Raw genomic sequence first — 19,691 nt, forward strand, 5'->3', positions numbered from 1 at the left:
GGGAAGGCCTGCTAAAGGCTAAGTGAAGGCTAGCATGACAGTAAGAGGTCCACAAACACAAAAGTAAGAGATCCACAAACACAAAAGGACTTCAAATCCACTCTCAGGTTACAAAGACTGGCAGCGGGGAGGGGGACACCAGGGTGCTGCCCTCTGTGGTGCAGACTAGAAAAAGCTGCCACCAAAGCAAAGACAAGAAGCCCTGACCCCTAGGGCCCTTCCCTATGCAAACAAAAGCTTTCAGCTGCTGGGGGAGAAGTATTAAACCCTGTCAACCCCACGGCCAGGTGAAGGCCTAACGCAGCTGGGGAAGGAGTAACAAGAAAAATCCACCTAAGGGAGAAGCCATAAAAAGTCTGAGCCCAGGATCCTACACCAATACTTAGAAAACCCTATCCATGTAAGAGGGATAATACTACTGAGAAAAACACTCAACCATGAGATACATGCATACAGACTGAGCCTAAACCAAGACCAAAAAACAAAGATACACAAAACTCCTGCCCCTCAGGGGCTACCCCTCCCTCTTCTGACAAAGGAGGGGAGAGAGGGCCTCCGGAGGCACAGGTGCACAGCAGAGGCCAAAAGCTGCAAGTGGAACAAGGACTGACAACAAGCCTTTCAACCCCTCAGCCCCTACTCTAAGAACCAGGAATAGAAGCATTTAAATAAAGCCAGTAGTGCAATGAAGGCCATCACAGTAACAACAAAGCCCAACCCTAGTTCAGCCCTAGCCTCAACACTCTGAACCTAGTAAAGAAAGAGATATGCCATTGTTGGGCTGTAACCCACAGGTCTACAAGGTCTTGCCCAGTTCCAAGACTGAAGAAAGATGCCACAGTCAGCAACAGAGACATCAACGGTGTAATGGATAGGGGACCTCACACAGCTGAAGTACGGTCCTGGAGTGACACCCCGCCATGTGCAGCAGAAGGCAGGCTTAGGACATGGGGGTAGTCTTTGCTCCCAGGTGGCAGGGGTGATTATCAGTTATACAGGACTTGATGTCAGGAGAGCTCATTAGGCACCAGGAAAACAAGTGGAGCGGCACAGACCTCATGGCCCCTTTGATGAAAACAATCACCAGCTAGGAAAGGGCAAGTGTGTAGGAAGGTCAGTCATGTGAGCAGGGCATAAGTGAAGCAGGCACTGGTCAGACGGGGGATGTACATACAGAGAGAAAGAGAACAGCCATCTTGCGTAGCCTAACCATACACTCATTTCCAGGCATAAATCCTTTCTTAATCTCAGTCTCTGTTTTACACGTGAGGTCTAGAAGTCACTCAGAAATTAACACACACATAAAAAGTACCAGAAAAAAACAGTGAAGAGACAAAATAATGAGACTGAAGAATGACCCAGATATTTAAATTACCAGATATTTAAAAGTTATGATTAACGTGTTAAAGTCTATATAGTGAAAAAGATAGAAATATGCATTAACAGACAATTTCAGCAGAGAGATGAAAGCTCTAAAGGTCAAACAGAAATGCTGTAAGTTAAAAACAGTAAAGATATTAAAGAAAAGAATGTCACTGAGGGTTCATTATTAGACTCAATGCAGCCAGCAAAAGAACATCAGAGAACCTGAATACAGGTCAAAAGAAAATACCCAAAATGAAACATTAAGAGGAAAAAAAGAGAGAGGGAAAAAAACCAAAGCATCCAAGATCCCTGGGACAATATTCAACAATTTAACAAAAAAGTAACTGGAATCCCAGAAGAGAAGAGAAAAAGAAAGAGGCAAAGCAGAGAACAAGCTCAGCGAATGCCAAGAAGGCAAAATATCAGCTAGGGCTTCCCTGGTGGTCCAGTGGCTAAGACTTCAAGGTTCCAATGCTCTTGGGTCTGATCCCTGGTCTCACATGCCACAACCAGGAGTTCGCAGGCCACAACTGAAAGATCCTGCAGGCCACAACTAAGACCTGGTGCAGACAAATAAATGCCTTTTTTTAAAGGTATTTATTAAAGGTATTTATCATCTAAACACAACATATTCAAGCTGCTAAAAACCCAAGATCAAGATAAAACCTTGAAGGCAGCCAGAGGAAGGGAATAAAAGGAATAACTATCAAAATTGTAACAGACTTATCGGAAACTGCAAGTAGGAAGACTAATTTTCCTTTAAGTTACTGAAAGAAAAGAATAACACAGAATACGACACCTAGCAAAAAATACCTTCCAAAACTTACAGTTTGTTTTTCAAATTAAAAAAGGTGAGATAATTTACTGTTACATAGATTTGTACTGTAAGAGAAGTAGTAGTAGAAGTTTTTAGGCAGGAGGACTATGGTGCTAGACGGAAATGTGGGTCTACATACACACACAGAAAAGAATGCCCAAAACAGTAAAAATGAGAGTAAAGCGTTCTCCCATATTTTTATTCATTCCAAAAGATAGTTGGCAATCAAAAATAGTAACAATGCAGGTGACTAACACGTCAAATTATGTGTATGACTAACACAAAATATGAAAGACAAATTGGACATTTACTGTTTTGCATGGAATTTTATGCTCTACGTGAAATGGTAGAATATTACTGGAAGGTGAACTGGAAGACATTAAAAACGTACACTGTAAAATCTAGGTGAAATATAAAACAACTTTTAAAAGAAATATACATAACAAGACAATACTGGAGTTAAAACAGTATCATAAAAATATTCAATTAATCCAAAAGCAGACAGAAAAAGAAAATCAGACTAAAGAACAAATGGAAGAAACAGAAAACTAACAAACTGACAGATTAAATCCAACCATATCAATAATCATATCAAGTATTTCAGTAAATAGTCTAAACACATCAACTCAAAGACAAGAGTTCTTCAGGTTAGATTAAAAAAGCAAGAACCATCTATATTCTAAGAAACCCATTATTAATAAATATTAAAAAAGAAACCTGTTGGAAGTGAAAGGAAGAAGTGAGACGTACCAAGCAAACACTACTGAAGGAAACTAGAGTAGTTACACTAATTCAAGATGAAAATTAAAATCCAGAAACAAGAAAATTACCAGGAACAGAGAGAGGCAGTAAGAGGGCAATTCATCAAGGAGACGTGACAACGTAAATATATATGCACACGACGACAGATCCTCAAAAACAGGCAACAAAAACTGGCAGAACTGAAGGGATAAACAAATCCACAAAACCACATCAAAACTTCAATATCTTTCTCAAGTCATGAGAACAAGTAAATATAAAGTAGGCAAGGGTATGAAAAACCTGAATAACACTATCAACCAACTATACTTGCTGCTGCTGCTGCTAAGTCACTTCAGTCGTGTCCGACTCTGTGTGACCCCATAGACGGCAGCCCCCCAGGCTCCCCCGTCCCTGGGATTCTCCAGGCAAGAACACTGGAGTGGGTTGCCATTTCCTTCTCCAATGTGTGAAAGTGAAAAGTGAAAGTGAAGTCGCTCAGTCATGTCTGACTTGTAGCAACCCCATGGACTGCAGCCCACCAGGCTCCTCCGTCCATGGGATTTTCTAGGCAAGAGTACTGGAGTGGCTTGCCATTGCCTTCCCCGACCAACTGGACTTAACTGACATTAAAAAAAAAAAATCCCTAAATACTGAGAAATTAACATACTTCTAAATAACTGATAGATTGAAGAGGAATACATAAGGCAAAATAGAAAATGTCTGAACTGAATGAAAATAAAAAACATAACATATAAAAATCTATGGGACACATCTACAACTAGGATTAGAGAGAAATGTGTAACATTAAAAGCCTATTTTATCTGGTTGCCAGAGGTGGGGAGTGGGTGGGAAATGGGTCAAAGGAGTTCAAAAGGTATAAACTTGTAGTTATAAAATAAATAAATCCAGAGGATACAATGTACAGCATAGTTTTTATAGTTAATAATAACACTGTACTATATTTGAAAGTTGCTGAGAGAACAGACCTTAGAAATTCTCATCACACGGGGAAGAGAAGGCATAACTATATGTGGTAATGAATATTAACTAAACTTACGGTGATCATTTCACAGTACATACAAATATTGACACATTATGTTGCATACTTGAAAAAAGAAACCTATGAAGCCAAAAGCTGGATCTTTAAAAAAAAAAAAAACTAATAAACTAGTATCTAGATGCCTCAAGTGAAAAAAGGAAACAAATTTTCATAACGAAAGAGAGGACATGACAAGAGATCCTCGACATCAGAAGAATATGGTAATATTATCATTTCATCTACATTAATTCAATGACTTAGAGGAAACAGACCAATCTCTTGAAAGATACACACTACCAAAGCTCACTTGAGAAGAGAAAACATGTACAGTTCTCTGTCTCTTAAAGGAACTGAATTCTTAGTCAAAAAGTTGACAAAGAAAACTCCAGGTCCAGATGGCTTCACTGACAAAATCTGTCAAACATTAAAGAAAAAATCAATTCAACACAAACCGAGAAAACAGAATTAGGAGGGAACACTTTCCAACTCAGTTTATGATGTCAACATGACCTCAATTTTAAAACCAGACAAAAGGCCCACAAGAAAACAGACCAATATCCCACATGCACATAAATACAAAAATCCTCAGTCAAATGTTAGCAAATTTGATCCAGCAATATATAAAGGCAGCAAATCTCTTTTAAAGGGTTTAATCCATTTTTTAATCCTGACCTAGAATTACTCTCAAAGATAGGTGGCATCTGACTCCAATCCAAATTAAGTCTTGATATAAATATAAAGTATCTAACTGTACAAAGCTACTTTCAAAGAAAAGATATAGCAGGCATTTTAATTTAGGAAATTAATAAGCAGATTATATAGTAGTTGAGACATTACAGAAGAAACTTTAGGGTTAAGAGTAATCTACAGCCTGAAGAATACATATTCAACTAAAAGGTAACAAACCTACCTCCTTGGTTTCTAAGAAATGTAGATAAAGTTACTAGCTTATACTTTAAAACTCAGTTTAGTTTCCTCAAAAGTTTGTAAGATTATGACCCAAAGTGTAATCCCTAATCTACTTTCTGAACCTATATATGCAGTTTAATTTAATTACTTACCTTCAACCTGGCTAGTGTCTGAGCATGATTTCTTCTTTGACTCCGAATTCCCTGTTTTTTCATCAACATCCAGGAGAGGAATATAGTCTGTTTTTCCAACAGTTTCTCCCACAACATCATCAAAGGCCTCTGCCTCCAGTGTGGCAATAAAGTCCCGTTTTATCTCTTCCTCAATTTCTGGAGACGGCTCTGTTAATGCATCTGCAAGACTGAGGTCAGCCATTCTGCACCACTGCAACTACCTGGTTAATGGGGAAAAAAGGTTTCATGTGATGAGCAGTGCCAAAGAGAAAAACATTCCTAGAATCTCTTGTCATTGTTTTAAACAAACAAGGAATTAATATGCAAAATTTTCAAGCTAAAAGAGACTCTCCCATTTTATAGAATGGAAAATCAAAGCTCAGTAACAGACTGTCTTACCCAAAGTAAACTCTTTTCCTCACATCCTGGGAGGTAAACAGAGCAAGTGTCACTCTGTCCTTTTCAACAATAATAAAAGTGAAGGGCAAAAATGACTGCTATATTTATCCAAGTTTATTAGCCATAAGAATTCAAATCAGGTCTTTTGATTTCAAGTCTTCAAAACGCTTTTAACTATTCCATTTATCTTAACTTCCAAATCATGTTGCAGAGCAATTCTTAAAATGAAAGTGGCTCAGTTGTGTCTGATTCTTTGCGACCCCATGGACTATACAGTCCATGGAATTCTCCAGGCCAGAATACTGGGGTAGCCGTTCCCATCTCCAGGGGGTCCTCCTAACCTAGGGATGGAAACCAGGTCTCCTGCATAGCAGGCGGATACTGAGCCACCAGGGTAAAAATACAGACAAAACAAGGTCAGATTAGGTTACATTCCCATTTTATTTTTAAAAAAAAGGTTAAATACTCTCAGACAAATGAAATCACTTTTCCTTACCAGAGACTAGGAATCTGGGCCTTATCTTGTAAGGGTAAATACTGCTTCGTGAATCACTTGCAAAGGACTTGGTCAACCAAGCTACACTTGGCCCTGCTGGCATGAAAAATGCAGGCATGTTCCCTGAATTAGCCAGAGAAGGCAGTCTCTCTCTGTGGTCATGTATGTTACTACTTTTACAGAACACCAACCAAGCTTTCAATTTTTAACATAACCTAAAACTAAAAAGTATATGGGAGGGTTTCCCTGGTGGCTCAGTAGTGAAGAATCTGCCTGCCAGTGCATCAGACATGGGTTCAATCCCTGATCTGGGAAGATCCCACTGTCTGTGAAGCAACTAAGCCTGTGGGCCACAACTGTTGATAGAGCCCAGGAGTCACAACTACTGAACCCTACTACTGAAACCCGCCCAGCCTAGAGCCACAATGAGTGGCCCCTTCTCCTGCCTGCTGCAACTAGAGAAAAATACAGCCATAAATAGATAGATAAATAAAAGCATTTTTTAAAAAAGTTAAAAATCTTACATACATAAATGTACACAAACACACTGGTTTAAAAAAAGAAAAAAGTATATGGGAAGTCCCTGGCAGTCCAGTGTTTAGGACTCTCACTTTCACTGCCAGGGGTGGGTTAAATCCTGGTGGGGGAACTAAGATTCTACATGCCGCACAGCACAGCCAGAAAAAAAAAGAATTTTGTAAAGGCCTGATGAATGTCAAAGGGTTCCATAAAAAGGAACTGCTTTTCTCTTTTCTATTTATGGTAACTATTACTACAGTTAGCCTTTGAAAGCTGTTATGAGCAAAAAACAATAAAGGATGTCTATAATTAAACAGTTTCATAGTCAAAGAGAGCTTGTAAGAATACCTGCACCATCTTTAAAAATATACAGTAAGAGCCCAACAGATCTATTTTTCTATAATACTTCATGCAATCTACTCAAACTTTCCCTAATTGAGGACACTGTTGAAAACACAAACAAAACCAGCAAAACCTTTTAAACCTCATTTATCTGAGTGCGGATTCTCAAAGGGCAGCTTAACGCTGTAATCTTACTCTCCTCCCTGCCTTGCAACTTCCCAAACCATTTTCTCAGCTGATATGTGGTTTACGGAATATGAACAGCAGCTTATATTCAACTTAAGAGGGTAAAATTGATAGAAAATCTGACAGCTGGAAAGTGGGAGGGTCATGCAGCCAACCACCCAGCATCTGTCTTTCAACACAGTTTAGCTATTTTTTTCATGTCATCACATATAAATAGAAGTATGATTTAAACACACACACAATATACTTATTGAAAACGACTCTGTAAAGGCAATACTAGCCAGTAGAAGTGAAAATACTGGCTTTTAGCCCTTTTGGCCCAAAAGGCCCAGTTTTTAATAAAGAGAAAATTATTCAATTATAATTATTCTACTCTAAAACATGTTTTATAAATTCCTTAGGTGCTCTACAAATCTGTTAAGCTAGTTCTTCAAGTGCTTCAAAATTGATCTTAATACGCTCATGAATGAATGTCATCCAACACATACAGAAACATTTAAGGTCACTTAATAATATTCATGAAGTTAAAAGACGCTTACTCCTTGGAAGGAAAGTTATGACCAACCTAGAGAGTATATTAAAAAGCAGAGACATTACTTTGCCAACCAAGGTCCGTCTAGTCAAGGCTAAGGTTTTTCCCGTGGTCATGTATGGATGTGAGAGTTGGACTGTGAAGAAAGCTGATCACCGAAGAATTGATGCTTTTGAACTGTGGTGCTGGAGAAGACTCTTGAGAGTCCCTTGGACTGCAAGGAGATCCAACCAGTCCATTCTAAAGGAGATCAGTCCTGGGTGTTCATTGGAAGGACTGATGCTAAAGCTGAAACTCCAATACTTTGGCCACCTCATGCAATGAGTTGACTCACTGGAAAAGACTCTGATGGTGGGAGGGATTAGGGGGGGAGAGGAGAAGGGGACAACAGAGAATGGGATGGCTGGATGGCATCACCGACTCTGTGGACATGAGTTTGAGTGAACTCCGGGAGTTGGTGATGGACAGGGAGGCCTGGCGTGCTGTGGTTCATGGGGTCACAAAGAGTTGGACATGACTGAGCTGCTGAACAATATTTAATAATATTTATTCACACAGTGTCCTTCTCTAATCTGGATACTCAAGAAAATCCAAAAACATATTCTTGGGAATGAGAAGTATCTACATTTAAAAAATTATCTCACATTGACTATTTATGCTTTTCTTCTTCTATTTGTATAGATAATAGAGAAACTTATCTTAGTTTGGACTTTTTAAACTGAAGCATAATAGCTTTACAATGTTTCAGGTGTACAGCAAAGTGATTCAGTTTTTTATATATATATATATATATTCTTTTTCAGATTATTTTCCTTTATAGGTTATTGCAAAATACTGAATATAGTTGCTTATACTGTTAACTTTGAATGAATTTGCTGACAGGAGATAAGAAAAAAAAATGTGAAGACATTTCCGTGCTTCACTAGCTCAGTCTGATTCTCAGTTTGGCTTTGAGTGGGTCACCTTCCGGGGCTGAGTCCCTAGGCTGTAAAATCAGAGTGGTATGTGAAACAATTCCTGAGGTTGACTATTTGATAAACTACTTATAGTTAATTCAGTTTCATCACTTGGACCCTACATGTGACTATTATTTTATACATCAAGTACTCTCAATTATAACTGGGTTCAGGTTTATTAAAAAAGGCAAAAGCCTTTGGGCAAAGAGAAAGACTAAAAACCAACTCCCCAGTGCACAGAGCCCTGCTTGAGCAAATCCCACTGCAGCTTTAGAAACTCCACCCAGTTCTGGCTAACATCAAAGGAGATGTGACACCACTCTGCCAGAAAATAAGCCCCATATTATTTAACCAGGCACCAGAGTACACCGTTTTCAAACACAGCACTCCGGACATCTGATCTGCATTCTGATTACATGCCTGACGTGAAATTATCTAGTGAGGATTTTGAAAATACCTAGGTAAACCAACTTTCACACATTGGAGAAGGAAATGGCAACCCACTCCAGTGTTCTTGCCTGGAGAATCCCAGGGACGGGGGAGCCTGGTGGGCTTCCGTCTATGGGGTCACACAGAGTCGGACACGACTGAAGTGACTTAGCAGCAGCAGGTAAACCAAAGCAAGAGGAAATGACAGGACATGATGATGAAGCACAGAAGACAATTTCTGTCTCTTGACTAGCCTTACTATTAATAGCTATGTGCTCATAAAGAGTAAATAAGAATATATGATGAAGTCACAAACACCTTCTCTTCTGTATGGTTTACTTCAGATCACAAACTCTGGAATTAATTACTGGACTAAAAATATTTTCTAGGTCTATACAGATTAAATAGTGTTCATATATAATTTAAATGCACAGAAGTATGTAACTTTTCAAGCTCCCAGAGATTTAGGTCAGTCTTACCTATAGTCACTCAGTTAGTATCTGTGCACTTTCTGTCTGGTTGTCTGCTGAGAAATTAGCATTCTAGTTTGCAAATGGCCCGTTGTTGCCTCTGTCCTCCCCTTCTTTTCTCCCCGTCCCACCCCCTGACCAAAGGTGCTAAACTCTGAAACTAAATTGGAGGAAGAAAACTCATGAAAAGGAAGAACAGAAGCCTAATTCCCACCAACATACATTTCTCGTAACATACACTTCTCATAACCACTGCATTTTCATTTCACTTGGTCACATTAGCCAAACTTTTACTAAGATTCACTTGCAGCAGCTAACATTCTCTTTTTAGAAGTGCAGAACCCTATTTCACAATTTAAAGGGGCATAAGGGGACATACACCCCTTCCTTGAAGGGCCATCATTCCGCTTTGTATGAATTTAGTGATCAAGTTAGCTTTCCTCTCAACCCCTCAGATAAATTCCATTGAAAGTGTCTGAGTTTCTGGTTTCAGGGTAAAAAGGAAGAAATATAATGTAGCAACATGGAATACTTCAGGGAATAAAGCAGATTGGATAAGGTAACCAAGTAGGGAGAAGGTATATGGGCCCAGAGGCCCTAGGAGGTAAAGGAAGAGAGGAACGCCAAAGGCAAGCTCAGAAACCTTTTGAAATACTCCTTCTGTCAGTTTTAGAAAAAAAGAAGCTTTCTTCTCAGTAATTTGGATTAATTTAGAATCAAAATGAATCATCACTTATAATACTGTTTATCTAGGGGAAATGCATTGAGTTTCAAATAACCAATTTAATAAAGAAACATTTAATAATAATTCTTCCAGGTAGGAGACTGTTCATAATACTCACTTAAATTGTCTCCATGATTGCTATTCTTTCCTGTGTAGTAGGGGGTGGGAGTGGAGGGGTGAGTTATGGACAAGACATGGAACTGGAAAGATATGTGGGCTAATATTTTCTTCTTTTTTTTTTTTTTTGCATGGCAGAGAATTCTGAAGCCAGCACTAAGCTGCCAAAATGCTAAGAGTGCTGTGGCCAAAATGCAGGGCTTGTTCCTTAGGCTTGGAAGAAACCCAGCATCCCAGACAGTCCCAGGGATCATTTATATATAAATCTGACAAGGTGAAAAGTATAGTCTGCATCATTAAGATTTCATATTCAACATGAAATTTTTTTGGTCTGCCTAGCAAGCTTTCTGGAGAAGGCAATGGCACCCCACTCCAGTTCTCTTGCCTGGAGAATCCCATGGACGGAAGAGGCTGGTAGGCTGCAGTCCACGGGGTCGCTAAGAGTCGAACACGACTGAGCGACTTCACTTTCACTTTTCACTTTCATGCATTGGAGAAGGAAATGGAAACCCACTCCAGTGTTCTTGCCTGGAGAATCCCAGGGACGGGGGAGCCTGGTGGGCTGCCATCTATGTGGTTGCAGAGTCGGACACAACTGAAGTGACTTAGCAGAGCAGCAGCAGCAAGCTTTCAGTTACTAAATGGGGACTTGATTCCTCGGATTTGTTTTAATGAATTTCTTTCAGAGGTCTATTACATATCAAACTGAACCTTGTCTGGTGGCTGCCCTGATTTTAATTTATTTAACTTGAAAATTCTGCTTTATACTTTCAATCAAAACAGTATTTCTTTTGAAGTAAAATCAAATCTTTATGGACATGGGTTTGGGCAGACTCCAGGAGACAGTGGAGGACAGGGAAGCCTGGCATGCTGCAGTCCATGGGGTCACAAACAGTCGGACATGACTGAGTACAACAATGACAAAAGAGGTCTTTACACAGCTTGCAGGCACGTATGACCCCTGAGGCTAAAATGATTTCTCCTGCTCCTCCCCAGAACCAGGCTGGAAATGGCAACAGACAGCTCAGCAACATCTTAACTGTCCTGAGCAATAAACTCCAACCCCCACTGTGGAATATATTAATTTTCCACCCCCAGGTGCCTCCCTACGCACTAAGGACAACAGCTGTACTATGACGAACTGATGGAATTTCCAGGCTTGGCGAGGTTCTGTTCTTCACCACCATTTGTCCTGTTCATCATAGGATTAGCAACAGGAGAGAGTCCGTGATCACTAGAATAGCTGAGGCCATCACCCAGTGACATTCCTGTTTGAAAGAACACACTGATTCACATTACTTCCATGCAGTCCCCAGAGCAAAGAATTCCTTTTTGCACTGCTATTTTAGGGAGCCTTGTCCTGTAAATATAAAAACACTGCACATACATGCACACACATATTCACATAACCAAGACCTTGCAGCATGAGGCTGAAAGTCTCGCTTGCTTACTTACAGGAACTATCCAGGCAGCTTATATTCCGTCCTGATTGAACGCATTTTGGGTCTCTAAACAAGCACCTGCCACATTTCTATCCAAGTAAATTTAAATCGATTTCCCCAAGAAGAATCTACACTAGATACCTCCCACTGTTAGCCATGTGATACAGACAGCATGATGACTGCTGAAGACTAGTTATGTGCGCCAAAACAAGAGACGACAATGACACAGCACTTAACATTTCTGTTGTAACCATCCTCAAGAGCAAATGTTTATCTCAATTCTTTTAAAAGAAGAGTGAACCTTAAGATGATTGTCAATACCTAATGTCCCCAAATTTTGAAAAAAAGAAAGCATTTTTTAAACCTTTACTATTCGTCCCAATTAATTTAACCTCAGTCCAGCAGGCACAAAAACATCCAGGGTTTGCTTATACTTATCCAAAAATTATCTCTAAACATTTAAGATCTCTAAAGGCTTTAAAAAAAAAACTAGTTAAAAAAAAAAAAAGGTTCAAATAACCTAGGATTCAAGTTCCTCACTTTAACAGATGACAAAGAATCAGAGAAAACAAATCACTCGTAAATGAAACTGGGGTTGAGGATCAGGCTAAGAGGCGATCCAGAGAATCCAGAGAATACCAGACACAGATGCAGCATGTGACAAAACTGGCAAAACCCTGAAATTTTACAGTGATATCACTACACTTCAAAATTAATTTTTCTGCTCTACCTTTCCTTCTTAAAGGATGAAGGCAGTTGGGAAAAGACCTGAATGTCAGGAAAATATACTGATTGATTCAAGAGGACTCCCACACTTATAAAACCAAACTTTTTAGTGTGATATCAAGGCCACACAATCTGAGACGACCCAGTTGTACCACCTACTACAACCATCAGCAGTTTTCAACTTGGGTCTCTATTATATATTTCAGTCACAAAAGACCAGCTGCCATTTTACAAGCAGACCATTGATATTATCACTGCATACCCTGGCTCATATTGGTCTCCACACTTCAAATTGTCTTTACTTCCTCTTTGTTATTTCTACAATTGAGGTCCACATCCTATCTATCACCTTTTCTCTGATTTCATTTTAGAATCTGTTCTCCAGTACTATTCAGAACTAATACATGGTCTATACTTGTAACAAACAGTACAGTCTAATCTATACTAGAGTGAGCTGTATATACCAGGAGCTCCTGTAAACTGCTAGGTCCCAAAGGGGAAAGACCCTGTCTAAGTAATGTGCATATCTTCTCTTAGTGCTTTACTTTACACAGAAGATGGGCCGAAACAACAAAAGACAACAAAACACAGGGGTTAACTAAACATATAGCTCTAAAACGGTAAACAGAAGTTAATTCCTATTTTAAAATTAATTAGAGGTGCCGAAGCTACAAAACTCAGAACTGGAAAAAGAATGAACAGGTTCAAGATGGAAGGAAGGGTTATCACTAATGAAGAATATTCACCTCATTTCTTCTACTTTCCAAACATGGCCTGTGACACAGCCATCATAAAAAGAAAGCTAACAGGGAGTAACCAGACAAGCCAGCTCCCCAGGCTGGTCATCTTATCATTATTAGGCAGGGCAATAAAAATAGCTCTCTGCTTTTAGAAAAGCACAACAACGTGATGCAATATGGCGAAAACAAATTGCCTTCTGTTCAAGAGATCAGCTACCACCATCATGTTAACATCACTATATAAATATTAAAATTTCTATCATCGGTAAAATGTTAAATCTCTATAGCAACAGCTCACCTGTCTCTGTCAGGGAGTAATAAATATATTACGGAATTTTAAGCTACTTAGGTTAGGGAAATTGGATAGAATAATCAAAACTGATCAGTTCTTAGCTTTAGAGAACTGTTTTATTTAAGAAAAATCTTCCCATTAAGTGAAGTTTCTCTCTGAAGTTCAGAGCCACAGTATTTCATACTTTATTGTATAAAACATAAGTGAAGGGAAATAGAAAATAGAACTAAGAGGAAATAGGAATTTGTGCTCATAGTTCTGTGATTATTTATTCACAGTGTGTCTCTCTTCCCGAGCCCACCCTGAACTCCGAGTTTTAAGATGAAAAAGAAAGCACCTTTTATCCTAGGCATCTAGTATAAAAAAGGGACACCTCTTGGCACTCATTAAACACACAGGCATTCTGCTGGTTGTGCCTTGTTCCGTATCATGACACCAGCCTTCTCACGGTGGGGTCGACATTTGCCCAGCTGAAGGAGACTGCTGGCTCTTCTACTGTTGGTCCTAGACACGGAAGCAGCACTGGAGCACAGCAGCTCCCCTCTTTTGAGCAGGAGAGAAGACGGCATAAACTCTATGGGAGTACTTAGTAGGCATTTGTAGAGTAGCCTTGGTGGTGGTAAATGTCTTACCTTTAACATAAAGTGAAAACCAAACAAGCAAAATGAAAACTCAAAGGAACCCTTTTGGATATTATTTAACAAAACCCTTTAACATCTTACCTGAAATAGAGGAAAAGATCTGATTTAAAGTGAAAAGTCACTGGCACAGGATCGATCAGAGACAGTACAGCAATTTCAAAACGAATTAATTCTGAAGGGCGCCCACAGTTGAGAGATACTGAATTAAACAAAAATCTACCCAATATATTAAAGATGAAGTTCACCAAAATGAAACAAAAAACAGGATTTGTACAACTTAACACTAGAGAGAGAGATCGAGTTCTCCCTTGTTGAGATGGTAGATGCTTTAGATTCAGTCTAATAGAAGCAAAGCCTGAAACAGGGATTTTTTATACTGAGAGAGTACCCTCAGGAGAAAGCGGTAGTAGAGGGAAAAGAGGTAAAACTGGGTTTAGCTGAGTCCAGCCTCTGCGTCTTCCCTGGGGAAGCTGTGGAGCGCAACTGCAGCCCTGAGTCAGTGCCACCAAGAGGTAAAGGGGCCAGGTTACTGTAACCCTTGCTAAGCAGTCATTAGCTCAGTGACACACTGGCTGGTTAAGGGAATCCAGACAGGGCCCCAGCAGCATCTACTACAGAAGGTTCAACTGTGTAACAAAATGCATACCAGATTGGTGTAGGCATAAAATTGTCAACAAAACTGACTCGAAGCAAAAACACCATTAGTAGAAATAAAATGACAGAAATTTTAATTCACTAAGATTTATCAACATTAAATATTAAACTTGTTCCCATCTAACAACACAGATATTCAAAAACACATAAAAGTGATAGTAATGAGGAGAAACAGATGCATCCAACTTCACAGGGGCACGTCGTTGTAAACCTTCTCCCAGTAACTGACACATGAAGACAAAAATCAGCAAATACATGCAAGCTTTGAGCAATTCAATATAAAAGTTTCAACTACTAGACTACACTGGAAAGTAGCGTAGTACACTGGAGAAGACACTTTCTCTTCCAGCATTCACGCAACTTTCCTCTTAAAATAAATGTATACTAGGAAATGTCTCATATTTTTTAAATTATTATGCATTCCACATTTATGAAACATATGAACAAATTAGAAATAAAAAGCTGAATTTTTTAATGTATTAGGAAATTTGAAAACACTACAAATAAACCATAGATTAAACCATGATAATAACGAAAAAAATACTGAGAACTGAATAATACCAAAAATATTACACAGCAAGGTTTGTGGAATATACCTAAAAAGAGAATTTACACAATGTCCCTAGTCTTAAGTGTTTATATTAGGAAAAGAATAAAATTAATTGATTAACATATATCTTAGATAAAAATAAATCTCAGTAAAATCAAAGGAAGGAAAATAAACTCTGAAACAAAAATAAAGTATAAGGAAACAGACAAATAGATCAGCAAAATAAAAGTCCTCTTTGAGGACTAATAAAGGCTATGGTTTTTCCCGTGGTCATGTATAGATGTGAGAGTTGGACTGTGAAGGAAAGCTGATCGCCAAAGAACTGATGCTTTTGAACTGTGGTGCTGGAGAAGACTCTTGAGAGTCCCTTGGACTGCAAGGAGATCCAACCAGTCCATTCTAAAGGAGATCAGTCCTGGGTGTTCATTGGAAGGACTGATGCTAAAGCTGAAACTCCAATACTTTGGCCACCTCGTGCAACAAGTTGACTCACTGGAAAAGAGTCTGATGCTGGGAGGGATTGGGGGTGGGAGGAGACGGGGACGACAGAGAATGAGATGGCTGGATGGCATCACCGACCCGATGGACATGAGTTTGAGTGAACTCCGGGAGTTGGTGATGGACAGGGAGGCCTGGCGTGCTGTGATTCATGGGGTCGCAAAGAGTCGGAAACGACTGAGCGACTGAACTGAACTGAAAGTTAACAGGGGCTTCTCCGGTGGCTCAGTGCTAAAGAACCCGCCTGCCACTGTGGGAGACACAGGTTCGATCCCTGGGATGGGAAGCTCCCTGGAGAAGGAAATGGGAACTCACTCCAGTATTCCTGTCTAGAAAGTCCCATGGACAGAGGAGCCTGATGGGCTACAGTCCATGGGGTCACCAAAGAGTCAGACACGATATAGCAACTAAAAAACAAAGTTAACAAACCTCTGGGAATAAAGAAGAGAAGGAATAAATGAATAATTTTAGGAAGGAAAAAGAAAAATATCACAAATGCAGAAGAGAGGAAAAAAAGATTATAAGACTATGACAACAAATCTGAAGAGAAGATGAAAAAGATCAATTCCTAAAACAGTATACATAACAAAAACTGATTCAAAATATGATAAATAGAAAACCTCAACAGTATGACATCAGTTAAAGAAACTGAAAGTTATTTTTAAACCTTCCAAATACATACACACATACAGACACACACCACAAAGGGTTTTATAGTATTCTACCAAATATTTAAGGTACTGATCTAACACAAACTCTAGAAATTAGAAAAAGAATGCTCTCCAACTCATTTTCTGAGACTAATATAATGTATGTAAGTGTAATGTAGTGGGTTAGAGGCCGGGATCCACCCTGGACTATCAGAACAGTGCCTGGAACACTGTGCCTTAGGTATTTGCTAGTGATTACTATATAATTACTGATAATATACCCCAATACCAAAACCAGACAAGAATATGGTAGTGAAAAATTATAAGTTCAACAACCTGGTTCAAGTGCCAGTATATTAACTGTGAATAAATGCATAAAGCACAAATTTGCTGCTAGCTCTTCAGTCTACAAATTACTACATGAATAATTGTTTGTGCGTCAAGATTAGTGACCTATCACGTCACAAAGCCTGTTAGAGACTTGTGACCAAGCACCTGTTATTCAGTTCAAACATAAACTTGTGTTGTCTCGTCTACCAGTGACAAACCCATGTGATATTTTACAAAAAAGGTAGCTTTAAGAGGGAACTGGTCAAAATGAAAGTGCAGCAAAGAACTAAAGAGTAACACTGGAAGTTAAATTCAAATTGAATGTGAATGGAGTTACAGAAGCAACAGCTTCACTGTGGGAATGCAGACTCTACAGTCACTCCAAAGAGTCTGTACATGCAGTCAGAGGAACATAGTAAAGGTGAGCTCATCTATGTATTTTGGTGAAAAAGATGAGGATGTCCAAGAGGAAGTGACACAGGCAAGATATTTCACATTAAAACAATTTTCAAAGGCACATTGTGACACTGAAAACACAAAGCAAACAATGTGGGAAGCTGATCCAAACTTAGAAACCAGAATGACAACTTGCCAAGGCAGACAGAAGAGGCCCATTCCACGTCATATCACAAAAAGAACAACTCTTGATAAGCTTTTAATTACAAAAGAAAACATTTTAATTCTCAATGTTTCTAATGTTTTAAATTACACTGTACTATATATTCATTTTCCTTTTTTTTCCTTTCTCTATGCATTTATAACAGAAAACAAGAGAAGTTTCTGATGTTCACAATAATTTTTCACACAGATTTTTTTTTTTGCCTTGTTGCATGGCACACAGGGATCTTGGTTTCCTAATCAGGTGCCCCATCTAGCGGAAGTACAGAATCTTAACCGCTGGACCACCGGAGAAGTCCCTCCCATTGATTTTAATACTTTGCACAGTTTCACCCTGCATGGCCATTTTCACAGTCTTGAACTACTGTGCTAAAGCAAGGTCCTCAACAACTAACTGTGCATAGCAAGAACTGCCTATACTCAACAATGATATTACAGTAAGAAAGCTTTAAAAAAGACAATAAAGAAATGAGAGTATCTCTGTTTCAGTAAAATTTTATTTATGGACACAAACTCGAATTTCATGTGTTCACTTGTCATGAAATATTTTTCTCCTTTTAATTTTGTCAATTATTTTTAAATGTAGAAGCCATTCTTAGCTCAGGGATTATATTAAAATAGGCAGAGCAAACGTCCTGGTGGTCCAATGGTTAAGATTCGCCTGCCAATGCAGAGGACACAGGTTTGATCCCTGGACTGGAAAGATTTCATGTCTCAGAGCAACAAAGCCTGCTGCCCAGTCCAAGCTCCCTCTCAATGAATCTGAGAGACAAGCTGTTAAGGCAAGGAATATGACTTTTATTCAGAAAGCTGACTGATTAAGATGACAGACTAATGTCTCAAAACAACCATCTTGTCAGGGTCTGGTTGACAGGTTCTTTTATAGAACCAGAGAGAGAAGCAATGAGGAACTAAAGTCAAAAGGCAGAAAAGAGAGGGCGAGGCAGTGAGGAAGGTCACACAAATCACTAACCATAAAAGGCTAAAAATGATAAACTGGACAATATCAAAGGTAAGAATCTATATCCACCCAATATACCATTAAGAGAGTGAAAGCAAACCAGAGCTGACAATATCCACAGTATGAAAAAAGAAAGAACCCATATATGGGATATATACAGAAATTCTACAAATGAAAAAGCACAACAAAACAGAAGAGCTAAATATTACAGGAGCCTATCCAAAAATTCAATACAAAAAAAAAAAAGTGCTTACTTTCACTAATCAACAGGGATAGGTAACTTAAAAACTACTCTGAAATTCAGTAAATACCTGCCACAGTTGCTAAAATGAAAAAGTCAGACAATATCAAGCATTAGGAAGAATGAGCAGCAACTGGACCTCCCCTGCACCGCTATAAATTCATACAATCATTTTAAACAACAGCATGTAATTATTTATAAGAATTTGTATACATCCTTAGACCCAGGCTTTCTAATTTTATACATACATCCTAGATAAGCCCTTGCATCCATGTTCAAGAATGTCAAAGCAACATTACTCACAATAACAATAACCTCATAACAACCCATATGTACATCAACAGATGCAGAGAATAAAATCAATACAGCACTGAAAATGAATTAGAGAAATACATATCAACATGGATGAATTTCAACACAGTGTTAACAGAGTCCTACATCTGTACACAAATATCAAACACAAAGAAAGGCAAAATTCAGAACAGTGATACTCTGGTGGGGAAAAAAAGGGAAGAGACAACAAGAGGTTTAGAAAAGTACAATTTTGTAAGCTGGCTGGTAGATTCATAAATGTTTACCTTTTCATTATCTTTAAATGTTGCACATTTTATATACCAAAAGGTATATATATCACAGCATAAAAGGGGGATGCAGAAGACAGAGATGATGGAGGGAGTAGAGAGACAAGGACAGAAGGGGAAAAGAAGAAAGAAAATTCCCCCAAACAATATCTACCAAGTTATGAGAAACAACAGCAGCTAGAATGCTAGAAATGCTAGGATGTAAGAAAGCAATGGGGAGATGCCTTCAAAAATGAGAGAAGTAATTTTGAACCTAGAGTTTTATACTCAACCCATCTATGGGATCAGGACCAGAGCAGGAAATTCAAACGTGCAATAAATAAAGAAAAGTTTATTTTCCAGACATCCTTCCTAAAAATGAACTTTCAGCACACAGTCTAGGAAAAATGACAAATGAACACAGCATCCGAGGAAAGCCACAGTATCTAAACAATAGTACAATTAACCTGTAAGAGACACGAAAAGAAATCCCAGGATAATGGTTATGCACTAGGATATGGGAACAACTCTGTCTAAAGTCAATCTTTCCAAAAACAGTATAATTTTTAAAAGC

At 38.8% G+C, this 19,691-nt stretch overlaps 1 protein-coding gene across 5 annotated transcripts in view; it reads right to left on the minus strand.

Annotated features, from left to right (window-relative positions):
* Positions 1–11,882, minus strand: part of MAP4 (microtubule associated protein 4) — a 98,836-nt gene extending 86,954 nt beyond the window's left edge. For 3 of the 5 annotated variants that reach the window (XM_088831808.1, XM_055413707.2, XM_055413706.2), the window contains exons 1-2: positions 11,670–11,823; positions 5,024–5,265 (exon numbers count right to left, since the gene is read on the minus strand). In XM_088831808.1, the coding sequence (XP_088687934.1) occupies positions 5,024–5,246 (223 nt within the window). In that variant the 5' untranslated portion in view covers positions 5,247–5,265; positions 11,670–11,823. Of the gene's footprint in view, positions 1–5,023; positions 5,266–11,669 lie in introns of all 5 variants that reach the window. The other 2 variants (XM_055413705.2, XM_088831807.1) reach the window with 2 other exon arrangements.
* Between the last annotated feature and the right edge of the window lie 7,809 nt (positions 11,883–19,691).

The sequence above is a fragment of the Moschus berezovskii genome, chromosome 24 (assembly GCF_049115385.1).
Source record: "Moschus berezovskii isolate FMDL1 chromosome 24, NW_MosBer_1.0, whole genome shotgun sequence".
In the NCBI taxonomy this organism is placed as follows: Eukaryota; Metazoa; Chordata; class Mammalia; order Artiodactyla; family Moschidae; genus Moschus; species Moschus berezovskii.